At 41.1% G+C, this 23644-nt stretch overlaps 1 protein-coding gene across 1 annotated transcript; it reads right to left on the minus strand.

The window, feature by feature from the left end:
* Positions 1 to 3024: 3024 nt before the first annotated feature.
* LOC104622340 (FYVE, RhoGEF and PH domain-containing protein 3-like) lies at positions 3025 to 22045 on the minus strand. Its single transcript, XM_010289083.1, has 5 exons — positions 21989 to 22045; positions 15874 to 15996; positions 13752 to 13904; positions 11114 to 11254; positions 3025 to 4008 (listed from the first exon to the last, which is right to left on the minus strand). The coding sequence occupies exons 1-5, from the start codon at positions 22022 to 22024 to the stop codon at positions 3784 to 3786; spliced, it is 678 nt and encodes a 225-aa protein (XP_010287385.1). The 5' UTR covers positions 22025 to 22045; the 3' UTR covers positions 3025 to 3783.
* Between the last annotated feature and the right edge of the window lie 1599 nt (positions 22046 to 23644).

The raw sequence follows: 23644 nt of genomic DNA on the forward strand, positions 1-23644 counted from the left end.
AAACCATTCAAAATAAATCTTGACATTTGTATCGTCCTCCTCGGAGCTACTCGGTTATGCGACTGAGCCATTCCTGTAATTGGCTTACTGGAAGGACGACTGGAGCAGCAAGACTTCACAGACATAAGAAACCTTTCCTTATATTTCATGTGGCTCTCAAAGACAAATATGCCAGATACAGCTCTGGGTTAATGAAGAATGTGTTTGTGTCAGCACTGACATGTTATTTTCAAAAACTATGCAAACTCAACAAAAAAAACATGCAATGATCAGAGAAACTGTTAGGAGTTTTCTGCACTGCAGTCATCTGTTCTAGATGAATACAACAGCCAAAACACAGTAAAATTTCCCCTCTTTTGCATATGCAATTATTTGTGGATTAAGTACACACCTAATAGATCTGTAAAATATTACAGACAGAAATGACAATACAAAAAGTAAAGGTTAAAACTAAGAAGCTAGCTCTTTATAGCCAAATGCCTGTAAAGTTTATTTGAATTGTTTCTTATCCCAACGCTGCATAGGTTGTTCTATAGACAGCAATGGAGATATTCCGCTAAGTTAAGCATATGCATCCGTATCTGCAGGATCTTTTGCTTTCCAACACGGAAGACTGATCACTATCTATCTATCTCACCCATCCCACCGACCAATATCGTGAGTTTCTCGGTTGCAACTCTTCATTCAACAGGTCATTTAAATAAAATATTCTAGTTTCATCAACTGCAAATACGAATGAGGCTGACTACAGCTTCATATAACCAGCACCCCGACTCTGACAGTGATCAAACGCGTGTGCCCAGGGAAGAGCGCTGCATGAGAGGAAGCATTTACTGATGCTTTCCCCAGAGAACTCCCAAGCCCCATCAATTTACCAGCCAGGGACTGACTGAGGTTTAGACTTTGAGTGCGCTGCTATAAAACCAAATGGGGAGAATGAAGATTTTGGAAGCTCAGGGACTCCTGCTTGGCTTAGCTGACTGCAATTTTGACACGCCTGTTTATCATCATGTGAACTACATTAGATTGCCACCATCTTAGGCCCTCCTTTGTGTTCATAATTTTTTTTTTTTTTTTTTAAAAAGCAGATTATTTCCTTGATTTGGCAGGATACACGAACTAACCAGGATTCAAGGAAGTCTGAAGTGATTATTCCCTGTATTCTTAAAAGATGTGCATTCAGATGCTTTGAAATATTAATCTCCTAGGATCATGTTCTCAACTTTCATATCGCTGAATTCATTTATGTAAATGACAAACATGTATCCCAAGAACAGGAAAGAATAATCCAAAGCCTGAATAACACCTCAAAAAGGATGAGAGTTAGCTCACTGCAATACAAAGCAGCTCCAACTGCTCCAGACTGTTCCTTCAGCTCAACCAGGCTTTGCGAGAAGATGATACTGTCTGTTGGACAAGTACGACTGATTTGGACAGCAGTCTCATTGCTGACCATGACTGAGGGAATGAGATCCCCACCTGCAACACCACGAGCTCTTTCATTTTAGGCTCTAGGCTGAGCATTTTCAGGCTATATTGAACAAGAGCAGAACTCTGGGATCTGCGAGGGACTTGTATTAGTTTTCCAGCCAAGGTTTAAGGTGCTGGTTTTAAACTATAAAAGCTCTTGATGGTTTGGGGCTTAGTCATAAAGCAGAGATTCCCCAGGCAGGTTCCTCGCCATGTCCCCTGGAAGTGGAAAGATGTGCTGGGAATGAAGTTGCTGCATGAGAACCGTGACACAAATGCCCATGGATGCCATCGTGCGTTATCATTCCAGGTTCACTACAAATATTTTTTATAATTTTTTTTTTAAAGAAGGTGAACTGAGGAATACAAAACGATTAGATGTATATTTTGACATATTTATACAAAAAGAACAAAATGAAGAAAAACTGCAAAGAACGTGTGCTAAAGATTTTTCTTGATTAATAAAAATAGAAAATGAGAGATGTATTAAGATGCATTAATTTTGTTTTGGTTTACCATTCATCCCTTCCGATTTCTCTCTTTGTAACAAAGAAAAAGAACCAGGCAAGGGGAGTAATATAGGAAAAACTTAAAAAAAAAACCCAACCCAAACCCAGAAATATTACAAAATGAGTAAATTTTCAAGGCAAGCCTTCTACATCATTACATTTTCAGGGAAGCTTGGGGGAGGAAATAACACACACTGAAAAGAATTCCTTTTAATGAATTCTTTTACATGATAAAAATTGCTCTGCAAGAAACCTTTTTCATGCTAACTGTTTAGGGGTGAGGGTAGGGAGGAGAGGGGAAGATGCAAGTCTCATGAAATTTTACCAGTAGCTAATTAAATACATAGCTTCTGATTTTTAGCATCATGGACTTCAGGTATATGATTTATTACACCAATCTAAAAAACCAAAACCAAACCCCGAGCAAGGAAAAAACCAAATTCTTTTCTGTAGGTAAGAAAAATACTCACTGATGCAGATCACTAATTTTCAACAATCCTAACAAACTCTGGCTGTATGGAGTAGCTCTTTCTTTCTACCAACATCAGAAAATGTAGAAGGCTGAAGAGGAAACGAAAGTTAAATCAAACCATTTAAAAAATACAGTACTGTGACAGATTTTATTTCATTTTTATCAGTACTACATGCTTACTACCACTGGGAACAGACATGCTTTTTTGGGGGTTTTGTTTGTTTGTTTGTTTGTTTTTTTGTGTTTTTGTGTTTTTTTTTTTAATCTATATTAAAAGTTGACCTAAAGCTTGCTGTGCCTTGGAGAGCTGGCTCAGGAGTTAGCTACATGAATTTTTATTTAAATAGATAAGCACTTAAGTTTGAAAATAAGACAAATACAGGTGAACAGGAAAATTAAATTACAAATTCAGTTCATACAAGTATCTCTTATGCTATGCACTAAGTCCTGTTAATTAGCCGTGATCTTTCAAAAGTTCTTAAAATATTTATGAAACATTATTTACAAATTATATAAATAAATCCTAGGTCACTTTTAAATTAACCAATACAACAAAAAAGTCCTTTTTGTACTGTGTGTACTAAAAATGTTCTTGTTTATTGATCATAACCCAGTTTGCAGTATAAAACATTTGTTCACTTACATCAAAATGGGTTCAAATAGAAGGAAGGAAGGTACTGGTTTCAAAAGAAAACAAAACAATATTATAAATGCTTAAAATCAATGAGGCTTCTTAATGTTCTTTTCTGCACAGTTTGCAGTCATTTTCAGAAGTCCCTTCTACAGTATTTGTCTTGTGAACAGGTCATCTCAAAATAGCAGAGACATAGTTTCAGCAAAGGGAAAATATTCAGTACATTGCTCACACTTCACAAAGACCTTTTACCAGGAGGGAAAGGACAGAGAACGGAATGTCAGTGGCCAGCACAAGCCTTTACAACATTTAACTTAAAAGGCAGCATTTATAGAACTAATCACAGACTATACACATCCTGCACTGAACAGCAATCAAAAGGACTGGAAAATATACATTTAGGAAAACAAGAGACCGATGGTTTTCCATTACCTTTGTTAAAATTAATGCTTTTCTCCTTGTCTTTTGTTTTAAAACCAGCATTGACACCACCAACAACTACAACTACCTTTGCCTTTAACATAATATATGCCAGGTAACTACTGTACGTGAGAAATGTACAATAAAAGGAGAGAAACCACTGAATTTCCTATGCAGACACATGAAAATATAAAGCCATACAGATTCCAAAGTGCCATGAATACCAAATTCAAGTGATGGTTTATAGCATGTAGGAAAGAAACTAAACGGAACTTGCTCTATGGGTTGCCGAACCCTTCGGCTGTATCTTCAGTTTCCCCTTTGGCTGCTTTGGTGAGAATTTCCATCCATTTCATCTGCAGTTCTTCATCTTCTGCACCGAAATATAGAGTTTGCTGGGACTGGCAAAGCTTAAAAACATGCTTTACTTCAAACTTCTCACCAGAACCTGGTAAACTGACTTCATATCCAGGCAGAGGAATAGGACGTGGGCTCCGTCCATCCTAAAGAAGAACGAACAAATGTAAAAATTCAGCCACAAATGGTATTTGAAATGGGAAGAATGGGGGTATACCGCATGAGGAGGAAAGATTTCCTCTTAATGAGATTAAAGAGACAGCCGTTTCAAACAGTTTAAAACTCACTTTGAAGTAGTAAGATGTAACTGGAGACGCACTACCCTACACCCCAGACGCGGTCAGGCGCTCAGGCTAGGCAGCTGCACCACGACTCTCGGTGTTGTCTCGGTGTGTGCTGCCAGCTGACGAGCCCCCGTGCCAGAGCCACAGCCGCCATCCCTGCCTGCGGAGCGAACACGCACGCGCACACTTAAAGAAGCACATGACCGCAGTTCCGGTGGACGCGTGCATTCAGCTCCTCGTTCAGTATTGTAGCTTAGAAAATAGAGAAGAGGCGATATCGACTGCTTAAAACAATAAAAAGCAATGACTTATCGGTGCTTTGTTCTTCTTATTTAACAGACTTCCTTTCACAGTAAGAATATAGATCCAGAAGTGGCATGGCTGGGGACTTTCATGTAATTTCACATAACTTATGCATGTTGTCTTTTAGAAAAAACCCCTTTGCCTTAGGTACAGGCAATCAGATCCAGCTGAGAATAGTTCAGCGTAGTGCCTTTTGAACCTCATGGGACATTTGTAAGATTGGCTTAAAGGAGACAAATAAGCAGAGCTGGACACTGAGAGACACAAAGGCAACTATCTGGAAAAGACTTTGAAATAAAAGAGAATTTCGGGTTTTAAACCAATTGGTGAATCTTCTCAGAGGGTCTTGGGTTATTTATGATGCCTTTCAGAGATGTCAAGGAAGTTAAAGCTCAGATTCTTGAACATCCTTTAAAGGCCGGATTAACTCCCAGATCTGAGAAGCGATACACCTCTCTAGCAGTCACATCTTGAGCATCAACCAACTCCTCTACTAAGCTCTCAGGAAAGGCGTACTGGCAAGGCAGGACGTGCCATGACTGAGCAAATTGTTTCAACTGATGCCAGCAAAACATGTTCAAAGGTGGGTCCCCAAACTGAAGTCTAAACTACACCGGCATCAAGCATCGTCTGTAAGAAGCCATCCCCTCTCGTAGCAGGTACTTGCAGCCTATGCAAGTTCAATGCCTCGTACCAAAGTGGACAGCGCATCCCCACAAAGAGGTGGCAGTCATTTGTTTGTCACCCCATACTGAATGCAGATGACTTAGTAAATCTGGAAGGGGAGCGCAGCTCTGAGAACAAGAGCAATAAAACTCTGCTTTCCTAACATTTAGACTAAAGCAATTCAAGTTTCAGAACTGCTCACATCAATGCAGACACATACATTAACTAAAGGGGAAAAAAATACACAGTCAAAAATGTGTCTACACATTTTATTAAATCAATACAGGTTTCCTGATTTATTAATCTACTACTTGTTGTTGTTATGCAAAAATGCCAGAGTCCACCTGCTTAAAGACCAAGCACTATTCAAGGAGATTTACATCAACTTTGGGTCAAACGCTAAAGAATTCAGTTTCTATTTGAGTGCAAGTCATTCAGTTAAAAGCAGCATACACTTTCTAGATCCTGGCACCACAGCTGCATCTGTGTAACAGGGAGGTCTTGCTCATGCAGAAGTCTGAACTGCATGTAGAGAGTAGCTCTACACCTGGATACGTGGTGGTGCTAAAGCAAGCAAATATGGGACAGATGAACACAAAAAGCACAACAGCACATGCAAGCTCAACCATGCCTGCTTCACTGACCTTGTTTTAGAAGAATAGACACTAAGACTTGTCACATGTAAAATTGGAGGTTGCCCATGACAATGAAAAATGATATTGCTTGTAGCCAAAAAGTGCAGCGTAAAAGCAAATCGATGTTTGAATTGTACCTGTTACACCTACCCAACATATGCAGACACAGGCAAATTAAGCAGACTGCCTTTGGTCTTGCTTCCTCCCTTTTCTTAACATGATGCCTTTGCCACTTTCTCTGTACCTGCCTGATCCAAAAGGAAGGGATTTAAATTATCTCTGAAAAGCTGCACTACTGACAGATAAAAGGTGAAGCACTCAGCCTCGAGTCATACCACACACCCAAACCAGATCCCTCTGCGGGACCACAAGCACCTCTGGATTTCCTCTGCCACAGAGCCGTTCCCCTCCTACCTGGAGTCCAACAGATCCAGGGGCTGTTCTGCACCCAGGAAGAATTTGGGCCCTACACCAAGCATGTAAGTAGGATTTACAGGCACTACAGCGAGATAAATGTCATATGCCATTTTTAAGAGCCTACTAGATTTTGCTGGTTGAATTGTTTTTTTAAAAAAAATATTTCTGTGTGCAACATACTAGGGTTGCATGATGTCAGAATTTCATCAAACCAAACTACCCAGTGCTGAGAAGAGCTTTGCTTTAGGGTCGATTGCAACCATTCTCCTGAGATAGTGAGTGATAGACGAATTTCTACAGGATGCGTAATTCTGTCAGTAATCACAAGCATTGTGCACTCATCCTGACTCTAAGCAGCATAATACTAATGTGTTATTTATCTAGGTAATTACAGCAGCATTTATTTATTGCTGTATTACCGCCATTACAACACCCAGGGTTTAAGACTTGGGAATGGATAGCTCAATTCTACTATACAGGTAGTTCTATTTCATGCACGCCTCCACACAGACATCCCTCTCCCACTGCACAACTCTTCGCAGCATATAAGCTCTCCCACACAAATATACAGAACAACAGTTACTCACTGATGGACCCCTATCATCTTCCCCTACTGCTTTTGAGTAGGCTTAGAAAATCCCTGTTTTTCTATCCAAACTCCACTCTCTACCCACTTACGATCTAATCCCAACCCTGCACAAACCGTTGGGTTTGTCACTCCTGTGACGCGATGGCGTGCCAAGATGCAAAGCTCTGCAGGACTGTGAAAAAGGACAGGCAGAGTTTCGTGCAGGGCCTGTTAAAGCTTCACCTAAACAGGGTCAACGGACAAGCCACAAAAATACTTCTCTCAAACCCTGAGCCCAGCTCAGCTACTCCCTTATTTTCCAGGAGTAAATCACGTTTACATGAAGAATAAAAGATTTTTCTTCAGAATTTATAAAGCAAAATTTTCTCTTGGATCAAACTTGATCATCATTACATACACTAGCTCTCGCTATACTACATTTACCCTCCGTATTTTTCCAAAATTCATTACTTCTCTAGCTAGCCGGGACTCCTTAATTCAGCATTGCTCAATCAGGTGTAGCTCACGCCAGAGCTCTGGAGGTAGTTAAGCATTTTACAAGGCCAACAGGGGCAGAAGCTTCAGGTGGAGCTCTTGGAAAGACAGAGCAATTTCCATAAAACCACTGATCCTTAAGGCTGAGGTGGTCTTTGCTTGTAAGCAAACTCGTATAATTCCACTCAGGTAAACATGACAAACAGCTGCACAAATGCTGTCTGTTTGAGGACAGATAAAATTGGTATGATTTCCATACCTACATAAGCTGTGAATTTTATCCTCATGCATAAAGCCTTATGCAAGACTTAAACCATGAACACTCAGGGGATTAATGCATTCTCCTGGAACAAGGATCTAAAGCAAAAGAGCAGTTTTCTTGCTACTTTAAGGCCTGCAAGTTGTATTTCCATTTCCACTGGCATCCCTTCTTTGGTGTGAGGGCCGGGGGTGCGGGGGATGAAAGCTGTCAGGGATCTTACTGTATCAGAAGCTCCAGATTCAGCTTGGTTTACTCCTTCTTCCCAAGAGGCAGCTATCCCTTCTGTCCTTTTTAAAAATAATCCCCTAACTTTCAAACTCCTACAGTCATGCTTCACTTGGTCTGTGTTTCAAGACCTTTAATAACATTGTTGGCAATATTATTCCCAAAAGGTACCTTTTTTTTTTAAGGCACTGAAATGCTTCTTTGCAGGCCTAAAGAGGTTTGTGAGATGCATCAAGGTGGTTGTACAAAACAAAACAACACCTGGGAAAATAACATTCAAGCATGTGAGTGGTTCCCGACTGATTCCAGACACTCAGCCACCAGGAAAGAAGCTCTGAAAGAGATTTTTTTCAGAAGTCTAGTGAACGGTATGTAAACCAGAACTAATAAGAATGTTGGGTTAATATCAAGGAATGGGATTTGCTTTGTTATTTTTTTTCTTCAGTTGGGTGCAAATTGAAGAAAGTATACGAGTGGGAGTGGTAGGCCCTTGAAGAAGGGACTAATTTTTGTTGTTTATAGTCTCAGACTGTAATTGGTGATTCCTGACAGTAAATCCTGGCCTGGTTATTGAATGTAAAATAGATCAGCCTTGTCCTCTGCTTTCCCGCTGCTTTACTGGGAGATTTATCTCGCACCTGAAGTAGTCGAGGACACTAACCACTAAATTTAACTGTCATAAAATCGACAATCAGTGTCAAAGGCACCCTTTTCCCCTAAAAATAGGATCTTACTAATAATGTCAACAGAGGCTCACGATCAAATTTGGCAGGACATGGATCAAAGAACATAGCATCTGAAGCACAGAAGCTCCTCCAGCTTCCAACCCTGGCTTTACACGACTGTCAGGAGCAGGCCTGGAGAATCAAGCATCATTCTGCTGTGCACTAAATACAGCTGATCAATGTCCCCTGGGTTATTAATTGTGCGGTCCTGAGACAATCCACTGGGCATTAGGCGGATTTCTCTTTCTAGGTCATACCATGTCATTTTTGGCAGAAGATAAGCAGTACTGCAAGATGCACTTTTCACAGATGCTGCAGTCTGAACAAAACTTTGTCACAGGCCGTTCCTAATTTCTCATCCACTTGTGACCATATTGTGTTCTTGTTGTAATTGCTTGTGAAGAGATGGAACAGTCAAGAATATTAGTATTTTCTACTGTGACTTTTAGTATTTTCTACATACTAAAAAATCTGGGGGTGCTGGTCGGGCTGAACATGAGCCGGCAGTGTGCCCAGGTGGCCAAGAAGGCCAACAGCGTCCTGGCCTGGATCAGGAATAGTGTGGCCAGCAGGAGCAGGGCAGGGATCGTGCCCCTGGACTCGGCACTGGTGAGGCTGCACCTTGAATACTGTGTTCAGTTTTGGGCCCCTCACTACAAGAAGGACGTTGAGGTGCTGGAGCGTGTCCAGAGAAGGGCAATGGAGCTGGGGGGGGGTCTGGCGCACAAGTCTTATGAGGAGCGGCTGAGGGAACTGGGGGTGTTCAGTCTGGAGAAGAGGAGGCTGAGAGGAGACCTTATCGCTCTCTACAACTACCTGAAAGGGGGTTGTGGCGAGGTGGGTGTTGGTCTCTTCTCCCAAGTAACAAGTGATAGGACGAGAGGAAATGGCTTCAAGTTGCACCAGGGGAGGTTTAGATTGGATGTTAGGAAAAATTTCTTCACCAAACGGGGTGTCAAGCATTGGCACAGGCTGCCCAGGGAGGTGGTGGAGTCACCATCACTGGAAGTGTTCAAAAAACGTGTGGATGTGGCACTTCGGGACATGGTTTAGTGGGCACGGTGGTTTTGGGTTCATGGTTGGACTTGATGATCTTAAAGGTGTTTTCTACCTTGTAATGATTCTTTGATACTATAATCCTGGGTGAGGAAGGCCAAAGAATTTAGACCTCTCTCCCTCTATTCCCACTCTCCTTCCTCAAGCCTGCCTGCGTGACACACTCTGGGTTGGTTTGTATGGGATACAGGGTTTCCACTGGTCCTTTGCTGAGGCACAGTTCACATCAGCCGAAAAGTTTCAAGCAAAGCCATTCCTCTGCTTTGCTTTTTAAAGCTTTTTTCCTTTCCCCAGACCCTGGCTCCAGATAGATCTGAAGATTGAGTTTGTTGCATTCGTTTTTGTGCTTTGTTTGAGGCCGCTTGCTTTTTCAACTTGTAATTTCAGTCATGCATCCCCTGTTGACTAGGAGGGAAGCCAGGCAGCTCGCTGCCCGCGGGACGAGTTGGAAGCTTACCCAGTGTGGGGTTTGAATCCTAGACAAAGCCAAGTGGGCTGTGCCTGGAGCTCCAAATTCAAGCTTTCAGTCTCTCAAGCACTACGCTTAAAATATTACCCACACTTGTTTAAAACCAGAGGTGCTCCTGCTGACAAGCAGCAAAACGAACACACTTCTAAGGACAACATGTACTTCTCGTTGAACATTTGCTTTGGGGTAAGCTTTACCTTGAATAGCTTTACAAAATCATGGGTAATACTTGTTTCCCAGACTGTTCCTAGCCACAGTCGTACAAACTAACGCTACTAAAGCAAACCCTCATATCACTGCAATCACAGCAGGGTGATGGCAGCCTGAATTCGTACCCACTTCTTCTCCCATCCTACCCAGGAGATAAAACAAAGCTGTATATAAACATGTCAAACACCGAATACAAAATTGGATAAAGGGGATCTCATTTCAGAATTGTCATTCTTTATCTTCAGCACTAAGGATGCATGACTGATATTTCTATTTCAGATATTCTATCTTGGATATAGATATTTCTATCACTTGACTTTCATCACACACAAACGCTAGTTAGCTTCAACAGCACACTTTAAAAAAATGCTTACCACAGTAATTATTTCAAGTAAAGACAAAATCATATGATGCTATGACAAGGAGCGTTACCAAACACGGTCCATTTTTCTGGCTGAGGAATATCTACATTTCCACAAATTCCTCCACCCTCTCAACCCAGAACTAGGTTTAAAAAAAAAAAAAAGAAAAGCTTGAACCAGCAATTGCAATATTCAGACTGCTTCACAGCTCTATACATTTCACAGGGAAGTGCCTTCCCTAATGACAGGGTAATAAAACCTTTGAATACACCTGTCTGAAACCCCTAAAAAACCCAAAACATAACCAAATTATCCTTGTTTTGTCCTTTTTTCTTAAAAAATGGAAAAGAAAAGCGATGAGCTTAAACATTTGCTCACAACCGTATCAGCAGTAACTACAGATAACAAGGAAATCTGAAATCTCTGAGGCTTTGTGCTATATTCAGAATACCAAGATCATTTTTGTTGTTGAAACCAAGCCAAATCCTTTGACCTATTTCTCAGCTTGACATATTTTAACTTATGCTTTTTTTTTTTTGGCTGTGAGTTATCCCTCACATGAATGTCATTTTACCTGGCTACTTCCTTGCAGATACAGAACAAGAGGTTCAGTCTTGGGGATGGTCACCCACATTTTGTACCAAGTCTTCCCTTTTTCAAGGAACTGGAGGTAGCTGCTGAAGAGGCTGTTTTCAGCTGCTAAGATGCTTTGCTTCTGGATGAAGGGAAAAAAAAGAAGAAAAAAGCCAGCTGTTTCCATTGATGCGTATGTGGGCAAAATATTTAGAATTAAGTATAAAATATACTTCATTTCAGTTGTCCAGACTCAAATAATACTGTAGGGCAAACGCTGGATAGCCCAAAACCAAACAGAAGTTTAATTATTTTTAATATACCATCCAGAAATAGCACAATTCCATGTAACAGAGGCAGATGCTGAACTACTGCTTCTAGCGGATGTGAAGTTAAACTCCACCTCCACCACGTAAAGTGAGAATGGCAATTAAGATGAAGCAGCTAGTTTCTTGTTTAGTAAAGTAGGCTGGGAGATGATTTCAAATTAATGAAAAAGGTGTATTAACAGACAGTCTTGTGCATAGATGCAGAGAGATGTGAGACAAATCAGAGAGGACTGGGGCAAAAAAAAAACCCCTGACAGACAGTTTTGCCTTTTGAGAGAAAGCAGAGAAAAACAAAATTCCTGTTCACATTAGACTTTGCACAGAAGTCTCCTGGGGATTTCTGGCATCTGCTAATAACATTTGTAAAGAAGCAATCTCCTCAGCTTCTATTAAGCTTGTTAAGTAAGTTCAGTGTAAATAGGAGGGGAAAAAAAAAGACCAGCTCTGATCTTTCTTTTTTATACACCTACTTTCTTGCATTTTACCTGATCCTTTGAAGATTTAGCACAAGGCTAGAGCATATGAGGGAAAAATGACTCTTTTCCTTGGGTTTTTACAGCTTTCCACTGTAATCTGCTTTCTGAAGTAAAGCCATAGGTCACATTTCACTGGTTTGCTTTTTGGCTTTTCAGATTAACAGAGCTCTCAGCTGAGTAGGTGTAGGTTTTCACTTTACTGGCAAACAGCTCTGCTGAAACAGGGCTAGAAAGTTTATCATGAGATACCACAGACTATACTGATGCATATTAAGTGCTCATCATCCGTAGGCATAGCTGTAGCATATATCTGAAAGTTTTGACGGTAGCAAGCTCTGGATCCAGAATCTTCTCTGCGTTCTGCAGACGTGGTAGTTCAGGAAAGGGCAACGTGCATTTGTAACTGTACCCCACTTTGTATTTCTGAGATTCTGGACATGCCTGGGTACAAAGCTGACAAAGCACCTGAGCAGCAGAGTTCACGCTGGCACGTTGTGCGAGCGTAATTTTACCTGTGTAGGTACATTTAGTAGCCTGGAAAGAAATATGACATGCTGGGAAGCAGAGGAGAGCAGGGCAGGGTCTAAGAAGACTATCTGAGGATGCATTTATTACAGGAGCTCTGGATATGCACGGGCAGGTTTACATTTCTTGCTCATGTCTAGCTCTTTTCCGTGTAGCTTGGTTCTGATGAGTGTGACAAGGCTGTAAGGCAGTCTGATGGCTCAGAGGGGTGCCTTCCAGAAAGATGTTCTTCAAGGTAAGACGTTTTTCAGTATAGGCTGCAACTGTTCCCCAGTTTTCCACGCAGTGCTCAAAGCAGGATGACAGCGTATAACAGCATAGCGGGGGAAGGATGATCTGCGATGAAGTTAAGTTCTCAGTGTTTCAGTGGCTCTTTCAAGAATCTGATGTACCCTCAGGAGATGCATCCCTGTGGGTCCACGTTCAATTGACATGAGTCCTCTTTTACACACGCAGTGACTTCTGGCTGTATTTCATACATAAAATAAATAAAACCTTTTTTTCTTCAGGGTGGCCCATGAAAAGCGTGGCATGTAATGGTACTCACAGCTCTGCCCATAGTCTAAAAAAAGCATTGGTAAGAGAAGGTTCAGTTGTTGTAGGTGAGGATAAAACAAATCAGTTTGCCAATATGTTTCTCGTTCTTGTAAAAAATAAGGGTAGGACGTGCTGCTATCATGGTATAAAGCTTGGTGACATCTGTGGCAATTGTGAAGCAGTAGTTTATACAGTATAATTTGCAGAAGTCACATCGCGGAGAAAAGTCTGCATTAGAGCGGGTTTGAGAAAGTTTCGGTGAATCCTGATAGTCATGGGTGCTGTGCTTTTGCACAATCAACTAAGAAAAAATTTGTTTCAATGGTATTTTGACAGGTTGTGAAATAAGAAGTGCAAAACTATCTTCTATATAAAGTTAAAAGTGAAAAAACAAATCTTATTTTGCCAAGTTTTGGCAATAGTTATTGTGCACAACTTAGGATTGGAAATGCACCGTAATAAAAAGTCAGAAGTTTCTCCTCTTTTTTGTTACTTTGAAAGCTGAAGCTTAGCTGCAAAACCCGTGTGCATCACTGTATGATCAACACCCTACAATGAACGCTTGCCATTTACAAACAGCATTCGGGCTGCACGGACATTCAATACAAGTTATAGGCCAGAGGTCAAATACCATGGTGGGGGAAAAAAGGTAACCAAACAATTTTATTTATTTTAAATAAATACATTAAAAAAAAAACCCAAAAACAAACAAACAAAAAGATATTCACAAGGGAAGCCAGCACACCAAAAATTTCTTAGCTAAATACTGTACCTCTGCAGCTAGTCTTTTCTTTTGTTCTCCAACTGCTTCCACTGCAGGGCTGCACGGGCTTACTGGTAACTGCAGAAAACACTCTTTACACACTCGATTATGACGGCTGTTATCTGCAAGTGGTTTGAACTCGGAACATTTTGCACAGATCACCTATATGAGAAAAATGGTGCTTTACTAGTCATCCTTAAATCCCTTCTCCAAGCAAAGTGACTTGCAGAATGGTCGTTATTAAAGTAAAATCTGGAAAACTAATGTAAGCATAAGACAGAGTAAGCAATATATAATATTTACTTGATTTACCTCCATTAAGAATGAACAGTTTTGTCATCACATGCTGTGTATCAATACACCTAATTAAAGAAAACATTAACATCATCCAAGTTTGCTTTTCTTTTCTTATACGCCTTTATGAGTCAAAAGGGCTTAGGCTGTAAAAGCAACTAGAGCTTTTTAATGCCAACCATAAAATGGTCTAGGAAGGGACTGACTGTCAGAGTAAAGGTGGCTGATGCTTCCGCATCAGTTAGGCAGTTCAGCCTGATAGAACTGAGGAATCCAAAAATCACTGGCCATTTTAAGAACATAGTCCAATGTATTGCCCATTAAAAACTATTCGTCTGATGCCAAATTAACACTTTTGATTCCTTTCCTCAGCTGCCAAGAGCACACAATGACGCATCAGTCCCATGAAACCAGCGCTTGTGAGGAGTGATGAATCTGCAGCTCTGGAACCTGATTTTTCATGCTTAAAATCTGCCTCTACCACTTGCTGTTGCACAGCTGCTGCAGGGAGAGAAACTGTGCCCCGGGGTGCAGCAGAGGCAGTCAGCCGGATTTGAATCCATTCTGAATGTCCTGTACAATAATACAGCCCAAATGGCCTTCAGGTACAAGTATTGGTTATTATATGCTTCACTGCAAGACATTAATTATTGTATGAAGGTAACTGCCTTAATTCAGCAAGTGTTAAACGAAGCACCATTCTGCCAAGTTACATAAACAAAAGCAAGCTAGCATTTTTAGAAACATGATAGTCTTTCCTTGAGACGAATTAACTTCTTTAATTTGGATGCTACTGCCATATCACACAACAGCGCATAACCAACAACTGTTTAACAATAAATTATTAATAATGCAATTCTTGTTATCGCTCTTCCATGGGAGAAAGCTATTATCTAATTTCTTTAATAATATTGAGCTTTGCAATGGAACATTTTAAACCTCCACAAATGTACTTCATGATTTTAGTAATTATTAATAAAAACAAACCCGGAAGGCTGACAATCCCAACTCCGGTGCAAAAGTGTCTCCTCCACAGTAATTTTATTTCAATCGCTGAGACTGAGGTTTCTTTAAACATCTTAACTATACATTTAGGTCTCCCTTCAGCTGAAAATTTATCTCCACTTCAAATGAATAATGGTATTTAAATAACATTATTCTGTACTAGTTACATTAGGAACACTGAACCATGAAACTCAAGTCACAGAAGGCAGGTTTCAAGTCATATTACAGAAATCAATCTCATCTTGGCTGTGGTTGTGATTTGCAGAAAAAAACCTGAGAATTAAGCTGTCAGTGAACGGCAGTGAGGAAGGGTGGCTAAGTGCCTGCAGTAACCTGGCCTTGAATCTCTAGGACTGATTTTTTTTGACTTTTCAAGCAGGAGGAAACCACTTTGGCGCAAGCAAGTCGTGACAACTCTGCTGCAGGGAAAGAAGAACCCATCCATCTTTAATATTGTACATTCTGTTCATCCTAGAAAGAGATGCTGCGTGAAGTAGGGCTGTCAGAAGGCCATCCAGTTTCTGCAAACAAAACATAGTGGACAAACCCCCTCCCCAGATATATGCTCATCTCCAGGGAAGGCACCACCTTCTTTTTATCCACTGAAGTGCTTTATTTGCCTTTAAAACAGCACAGACTAGGTCCCTTGCACCAGAGTTTTGCTCTTTTTTCCCCTGGTTCCCAGGGGGAAAAACAAGTGGAAAGATCTGCTCTGTCAATGACCTGCCATGAACCAGAACTTTTTTTAGTTCCTGCACTGAAAAAATAAAAAAATTCTCTTCAATGGTCTCTGCAGAACAAACTAAAAAGCTCAGTGCATTCTGATACTTACTGCCCCACACTGCTTGCAGTGGTGCCGCCTTTTAGTGATGGAGTTAAAGCTTTCGCTGCAGCTCTTGCAAGCCTGTTTCTCCTTGTCTCGCTTGGATTTGGAAGACTTCCTACAGGAATCACTCTGAAATGAAAAGTAAAATTATGTGATTTTTAAATAAATAAATTAAAAAAAAAAAATCACAAAACAATTCGTAGAGTTCTCCTACTGATAAAGATCCTCTTTGGGTTTCACACCATTTTAGACGAGAATTCACATCAACTCTGCCAATGGCCTGCGGCTGGATGGCTGGCTCAGCCATCGGGTGTTTCTGGTGTGGCATTATGTGATCGCAGATTGCTAGAGCCAATTCTTCAAGTCCCTCTCTGCCCGTTTCTGCCCTTCCAGCCAACGGAGCGACCTCATCTCACAGTCTGTACAGAGGAACTGGCAATGTGGGCTTGTCAACAAGAGCCTTCCTTCCAGCACCCACCTCTTCCTCCCCGCTGCAGCATGGCTTGGTGAGGGTAAATGTCATTGACTCTGTGAGTGCGCTGTAAACTCTTCTGTTCGTGGGGAGGAAATGTGAAGCTTTTGGGAAAAATGGCTTGACTGAAGAAGTGAACAGTGCTGGCAGTGGATTTCTGCATCACCGAATTTCAAATGCTTAATGTAAGAGTTTCCTTAGGCTCCCTCCCACCCCATGATGAAACAAAGCTCTTTAGGAAGACAAGGACACCTACACCAGGGACTTGCTATCAACGTCTCTTGGCAGAAGACACTTTCTATCAGCTGTCTAGAGAGCCGAGCAAGTTTAGCTGTTTAAGCTAAGCACCTAAGAAGGTACATAAAGTCACTTGGTATAATTAAACCCAATGGTACCATTTTCTGATAAACTGAAGAGCATTAACATTACAAGGGGCATTTCAACAATAACATTCAGCTTCACACAGAACTTGAAGTAGACTCCCTGTTTTGTTTTCTCTTTTAAATTAATAAATACTATTCCACCTTCCTAGTCAGGATAGCTATATGCAAGGGCAAGGGGCAGTTCAACAAAAATACAGCTTCACACAGAACTTCAAGTAGACTCCCTGTTTTGTTTTCTCTTTTAAATAAATAAATACTATTCCACCTTCCTAGTCAGGATAGCTATATGCAAGGGAACAGCAGCTCCCTGGGGGTAAGCCTGGGGCACCCTCAACCAGGCAGCCATCTGCATGGAGATTCCAGCCCAAAGCATGGCTCCTTTGGCACAGCTCTTTCATGAGAAGAGGTTTGATAACTCTTAATTTTCATTTGCGTGACACAATCATTTAACAAACTACTAGAAGGAGAAACATTTCCTCTAAATCAAAGGAACAGTGGTATTTTATGTTCTTTCTGAAAACCACACAGGTGAAGATCAGGCCTTTTGTAGGCTACAAAGATTCTGGACTCCTTGACACACACGCTTCCCTTTAAACCACATGTGCATACTAAGTCACAAGTTAAGTCCACTTGAGAGACAACAATTGTCTCAACAAATTTCCCCTTCCTCAAAGACTTTATTTAACACAAGGATGTGTGCATGTGGGGGGGGAGGAAAGGCAGCAGCAGTTACAATTAACAGAGGCTGCCCATGGATCACCAGCGCTAGGGAATTCTGCCATTCGCCCTAAGGTCTCACCTTAGTGGTTACAACTAACCTGCAGAAGTCACTAATACAAGTTTTCAAGCCAATTAAAAAAAAAAAAAATTATAAGCTGACACCACTCTCCCATCTTGCAGCCTCCTTGAGTCTCTGCCCTGCCATTCCCTGGTTACAGTGGAAATCACATTGTCTTTCAGCAGTTATTGAAACCACCCTAGCTTGTAATGGCGTTACACAACAAAACCACAACTAATTACTTTTAATTGGATTGGATCTTTTCATTTTTATTATCTTTTCTATAGCTGCAACAGCAATGTTTCAAACTGTATACAAGTACATAGGATGTTCTGCAATTTGGCTTGGTGAAGCACAGTCATACAGATTTGTTCATTCAGGAAAATCACTACACCCTCATACCCATACATATTAACTGCTCAGCAAAACAGAATGCCTTGCTGAATCCAAGTCCTTCCCCACACATAAGGAGAGTGCAGTATTTCACTTTTCTTGTGAAGAACCAGATGTAACCAGTATGACATTGGATTACAGCAACCGAACAATGCCTTGGATGAATCACTGGCAAAAACGTTCCTTTCAGACTCTACTAGACCCCTCCAAGTAAGGCTTATTATTAAGGCGATTTGAAAAGCTTTTACTGATCAGCAGCAATCTACAGAGTAACTTTTTTTACATGTATCACATGTATTGGCTAAAGTCAGCTGTTTCTCACTTTCATTTTTATGGTAATGCTATTTAATTTTTTAGAAGACTGATTTTACCTTCCACTGGCTAGAGATGGATTCCCCACTGGTCAACCTTATTTTTTATCTTCTTAATAGTTAAACTTCGCATATAGCGAAGTAACAAGCCTTTTGATTCTTATGCTAACAACAATTTCACTGGTGTTACTGGAACAGCAAGAGCATAAATGAAGGCACCATTTAGCCTTGTAAGCTGTGACTGGAAGATAATCTTGATGAATGCTAAACAAAACCAGTTTTTTCAATCGATACTTAAAAGTGCCTGCATAGGAAAAATCCTGAAGTTCCTCTAACATGAATTGAATGGATTGCTTCATGTGGAAATCGGGTAATTTGATTTATACTTCAACAGGAATATCCATCATCATCCACATGCATGTTTATGTAACACAGATAAGACTCAAGTTGAATACTTCCTCTCCTGGATCTTCTATTCGACTTCCTCCTCAATGTGAAACAGTCTGAATCAGAAATACACAAGTGGCATATTAACAAAGGAAAGAAAGCAGAAAGGGCGTTACATTGGGCAAGATTTGTTATGACAGTTACGCATGAGTTTTTATTTTAGAACATTATATTTATTTCAGACCGTTATATTTTAACTCGCACTGTAGCTTACAATAAGCATTTAATACTAACTACACTAATCAAAAAAGGCCCTGTACAAAGAGGTCTTTAAGTGTTTGATGAATACCAGCAATGTTTCATAATATTTCTCAACATTATGAGAATACAGTGAGAACACAAGAGTTTGAAACATCACTGTTGCAGCTGTAGAAAAGATAATAAAAATGAAAATGTATTTTCTTTACGACTTGGCAAATTCCAATGAGCAATTATAGAAGAAAGACTTATTCAATATTGCATTATTTTACTGCTGACAGTGGGAAAGAATTAAGAAACCCTTTGCTTTCCATCCCTGTGAAAACTATGAGACTTTGCTGCATGGGCAGTCCCCCCACCCCACCCAGCGACAGCTCAGGAAGTTGACCTTGCCACGTACTTTTTAACTATACACTATCTGAACACACAGGTTTTTGTAGAAAACAAGGACGTGCATTGTAATTCACAAACCTTGTTCATCAAAGGTAAATTTAACAGTCACTTTGCAACTATGTCCTTTATTACACAAGCTACGCTATTTACTGTTGATGTATGTTAAGAGGGAAGCTAATGCAAAGCTGCCCTATCTTTAACTGGAATATGTTGGTAGTAATGCACTTGAATAATTGTCATATTTCTCATCTTTCTTGGTGTACCCAGCTCTGTTTTGAAGCTGGTGAGTCTTGACGGGAAAAAACACTTGCATAAAATCTGTTCAGAGCTGGGATCTGCAGTAACTTCGTTCAGACTGGGCTGTTTTGACCACGAATTTGTTTTTACTCCACAGCTGCATTTAACGCTAAATCTTATAGAAATCTTAAATCTTATACCCCAGCGAGAGGTACAGCTCATGCCTAGAGCTAAGTGACTGCAAGGTGAAGGCCGCCTGTGGCTGGCCTGCTTAGGAAAGCAGACATCACATCATTAGTGAACCACTGGAGTCTCCCTTTGCTTCTGAAAAGCAGGGAAGAAACACTGAAGAGCTGGTAGGAACTGCAAGAAAACCAGTGGGCTCAGGAGACTATTGTTCTGTTATTACTTGCTATATATTTCGTTCTGTCTGGACCAGTAGGTAGGAATTAAGGAATTAAGCCTCAACGCTGCACACGCAATATATACACACTCCGACGAGACTCTCATATGGGCAGATGCATGAGCAGCAAAGGGGTTTCAAATCTTTTTCTTCTCATTATGCTTATACAGCTGTGTATTTTCCATTTACAAATTACACAATTGGAAACACCCGCAATGGGGCAGAACATCAGTAGGTGCTTCTGGAAACGTTGAATATATGTGAGAAATTAATTTAAATTATATAGTATATTTTGCACTTTGTAATGCAGCAAAATGATTTAGTTTGTTTCTCTATATGCCGATGTCATACATGCAAAGTTATATGTCAGACAATCTTCCACTGGCTTGTACCTTCCTTGTGCATGCAGAAGATTGAAGCATAAACTATATAAACCGCACTAGCAGTGCACAATGTTGTTCAACAGCAGATAAACCTTCTGCATTAGGTTTTCACTGTCTGGTCGTGCTGACATGCAACACTGAAGAAAACCTGAGCAGACTGTTCAGGAGACTCAGCGGAACCACGGGAAAGAGATTAGTTTGCTGACCACCACTACCACCAAGTGGTTTGCATGTGGAAGCTGTTAAGCACAGAGAGTACTTGCTCATGTACTCACTGAGATGTTTCTAAAGGGATGTCGTCATTAAAAATTAATTGTTTTCTAAAGCTGCAAATAACATCTGAATTCATTGCTCATGCTGATGTTACCCATTTGCTACAATACAGCAGAATGAGATCCCAGAATCGATACTACACAATTTTGGATATTTTTACCTTTGTCCTTTTGATCAACTCCATTTTTATTTCTATCTCAGGAATTAAATTTTTTTTACATACACAACTTAAGGAAAATTACTTAATATTTCAAGATATACTATGCAAATCACTGACATAACTACTTATAATCAACTAAAAAGATCTAAATATTTTTTTATTTAATTACAACTAAAATTTACATTTCCCTAAGAAACTTAAGACCAACAGCTGGCTCACTATAGCATCTGTAAGACAAGGAACAGGGGCGCTAATCGCAAAACTGACTAGAAATAAATAAAAAATTGCTTAGGGAAAATATGTAAACAAACAATAAACAGCAAGGAGTACAATAATTACAAACACTTATTTTTAATAAGCTCCTGTTTGTATAGGTCAGGTTGCTGGCTTGTGGAACAGCTTTTCATTGATAGTCTGTGAAGTCTACCACTAGGTTACAAGCTTGGCCAGAGGTCTGGAAGAGCCTTCCAAGTGGCTCCTTTGCTATTAAAAAGGTCATGTTAATACATAATACACTATAATATGTCTCAGCAGATAGGGTTTTTTTGTTGTTGTTGTTGTTTCTTCTTGTTGGGGCTTTTTTTGGTAAAGTCAGCTGACCCTAAGGCATTTCCTGAAAATCTGTTATTCTCAGAAGACGTTTTATAAGGGAGAGATAAGAATGCTAAAAAATAGACCTTATTAAGGACTCAAAACCTCTGGCTTGACTCAGCAGCAGCCACAGACGTTGTACAGAGCAAAATGAAAACTACCTTTAAAAGTGTATTTTGCTTTTGCAGCAGCCAGTCAGGCCAGAGATGTATGGAAGTACTATTATCGCCTCTGTATTGGCAGAAACATGAAAAGCACACTATGAAAGAAGCGCTAATCAAAATTTGGTTCTGGAGATGAAATCCTGAGTTACACAATATGACAGCATTAACCATCCAGGTTGCCTTGTCTCTCTTTGCCTTCCTCCGCACAAGCATTCAGTGTAACTCCCTCTCAGAATTTAAAAACAAACAAAAAACCACCGTAATAAACCTCTCCCAACACTACAAATGTAACAATCAACTTCCCTCCAGCCTAGGTTCCCCGTAACTAGGAGGATTTAAACTCACTGATGGAGCAAACTGCAAGTAGCTGTGGGTGTAACTTAGCCAGGAAGTTAAGGACAGGACAGCTGCAGCAACAGCCAGCAGAATATAAACTGATATACCGAAGTATCTCTGATTTTTTTTCTTCCTGCTGCAAAAGAAACATTACCCCCCCGCCTTGCTCCACCGAAAGTACTAGCTTCAAATTACGTACCCCTCCAAATGCACCAGCACCATCTGTTCCTGGCATCGATTCCACCGAGCTGGTGCTTGCTATCTGAGGGAAACAGAATGACACAGAACGATTTCAACACAGACATTCTTCCTAAAATATGTTAAACATTGGAAAAGAAAACGTGGCATCATTTGCTTTTAGCCCCTCCGCTATTTGCTTGTGAATACACTTAATTGCATGTGTACTCTGCCGTCCTCAAATACTGCGTTGACTGTGAAGTGGGTGAGTTTACAGATGGCACAGGATCGCCAAGCCTGCTCGTCCCTGCAGCGTCTGCCCGTCCCCGTGAGCGCCGAGGAAAGCGAAGGGCAGGTTTTGAGTTACACCGCTCCACTTGGGCCCTGCAAGCGCGTGCTTCGTGTAGCCAGTGCGTTCTGAGGAGCAAGAATATTTACTCCATTCCAACAGTACCCAGTTAAGTTTTTCTTGATTGCAATACATCTCTTAACATCTCAATAAATACAAACCGGCATCTATACGTATTCAACATATATACAGGGCAAAGAACAAGCTTATGTACACCAAAATCACAGGCTACATCCTAAAAGGAAACCCACCTCATAGAATCATAGAATGGTTTGGGTCACAAGTGAGCTTAAAGATCATCTAGTTCGAACCCCCTGCCGTGGGCAGGGACATCTTCAACTAGATCAGGTTGCTGAAAGCCCCATCCAGCCTGGCCTTGAACAGTTCCAGGAATGGGACATCCGCAACTTCTCTAAGCAACCTGTTCCAGTGCCTCACCACCCTCACAGTGAAGAATTTCTTCCTTTTATCTAATCTAAATCAATGCGCCTTCAGTTTAAAGCCATTACCCATTGTCCTGTCACTACAGAGCCTTGTAAGAAGTCCCTCTCTGGCTTTCTTATAAGCCTCCTTCAGGTACTGGCAGGCTGCAATAAGGTGTCCACAGAGTTTTCTCGTCTCCAGGCTGAACAGCCCCAGCCAACTCTCTCAGCCTCTCTTCATAGGAGAGGTGCTCCATCCCTCTGATCATTTTTGTGGCTCTCCTCTGGACTTGCTCCAACAGGTCCATGCCCTTCTTATGTTGGGGGCCCCAGGGCTGGACAAGGTACTCCAGGTGGGGTCTTACCAGACTGGAGTAGGGGGAGAGGATCACCTCGCATCACGCTTCTTTTGATGTGGCCCAGGATACTGTTGGCTTTCTGGGCTGCAAGTGCACATTGCTGGGTAATGTTGAGCTTCTCATCAACCAACGCCCCCAAGTCCTTCTCCTCAGGTCTGCTCTCAATCCATTCTCTGCCCAGCCTGTGTTTGTGTTTGGGATTGCCCCGACCCATGTGCAGGACCTTGTACTTGACCTTGTTGAACTTTATGGGGTTTGCATGGGCCCACCTCTCAAGCCTGTCAAGATCCCTCTGGATGGCATCCCTTCCCTCCAGCGTGCCAACTCCACCACACAGCTTGGTGTTGTCAGCAAACTTGCTGAGAGTGCACTTGATCCCACTGTCCAGGTCGTTGACAAAGATGTTGTCAATAACGACCCCTGAGGAACACCGCTTGTCACTGGTCTCCACCTGGACATGGAGCCGTTGACCACAACACTCTGAGTGCGGTCATGCAACACTTTGATGTGACCACCCAGGCAATTCCTTATCCACTGAGTGGTCCACC

This window comes from Phaethon lepturus, unplaced genomic scaffold, assembly GCF_000687285.1.
Source record: "Phaethon lepturus isolate BGI_N335 unplaced genomic scaffold, ASM68728v1 scaffold17686, whole genome shotgun sequence".
Lineage (NCBI taxonomy): Eukaryota > Metazoa > Chordata > Aves > Phaethontiformes > Phaethontidae > Phaethon > Phaethon lepturus.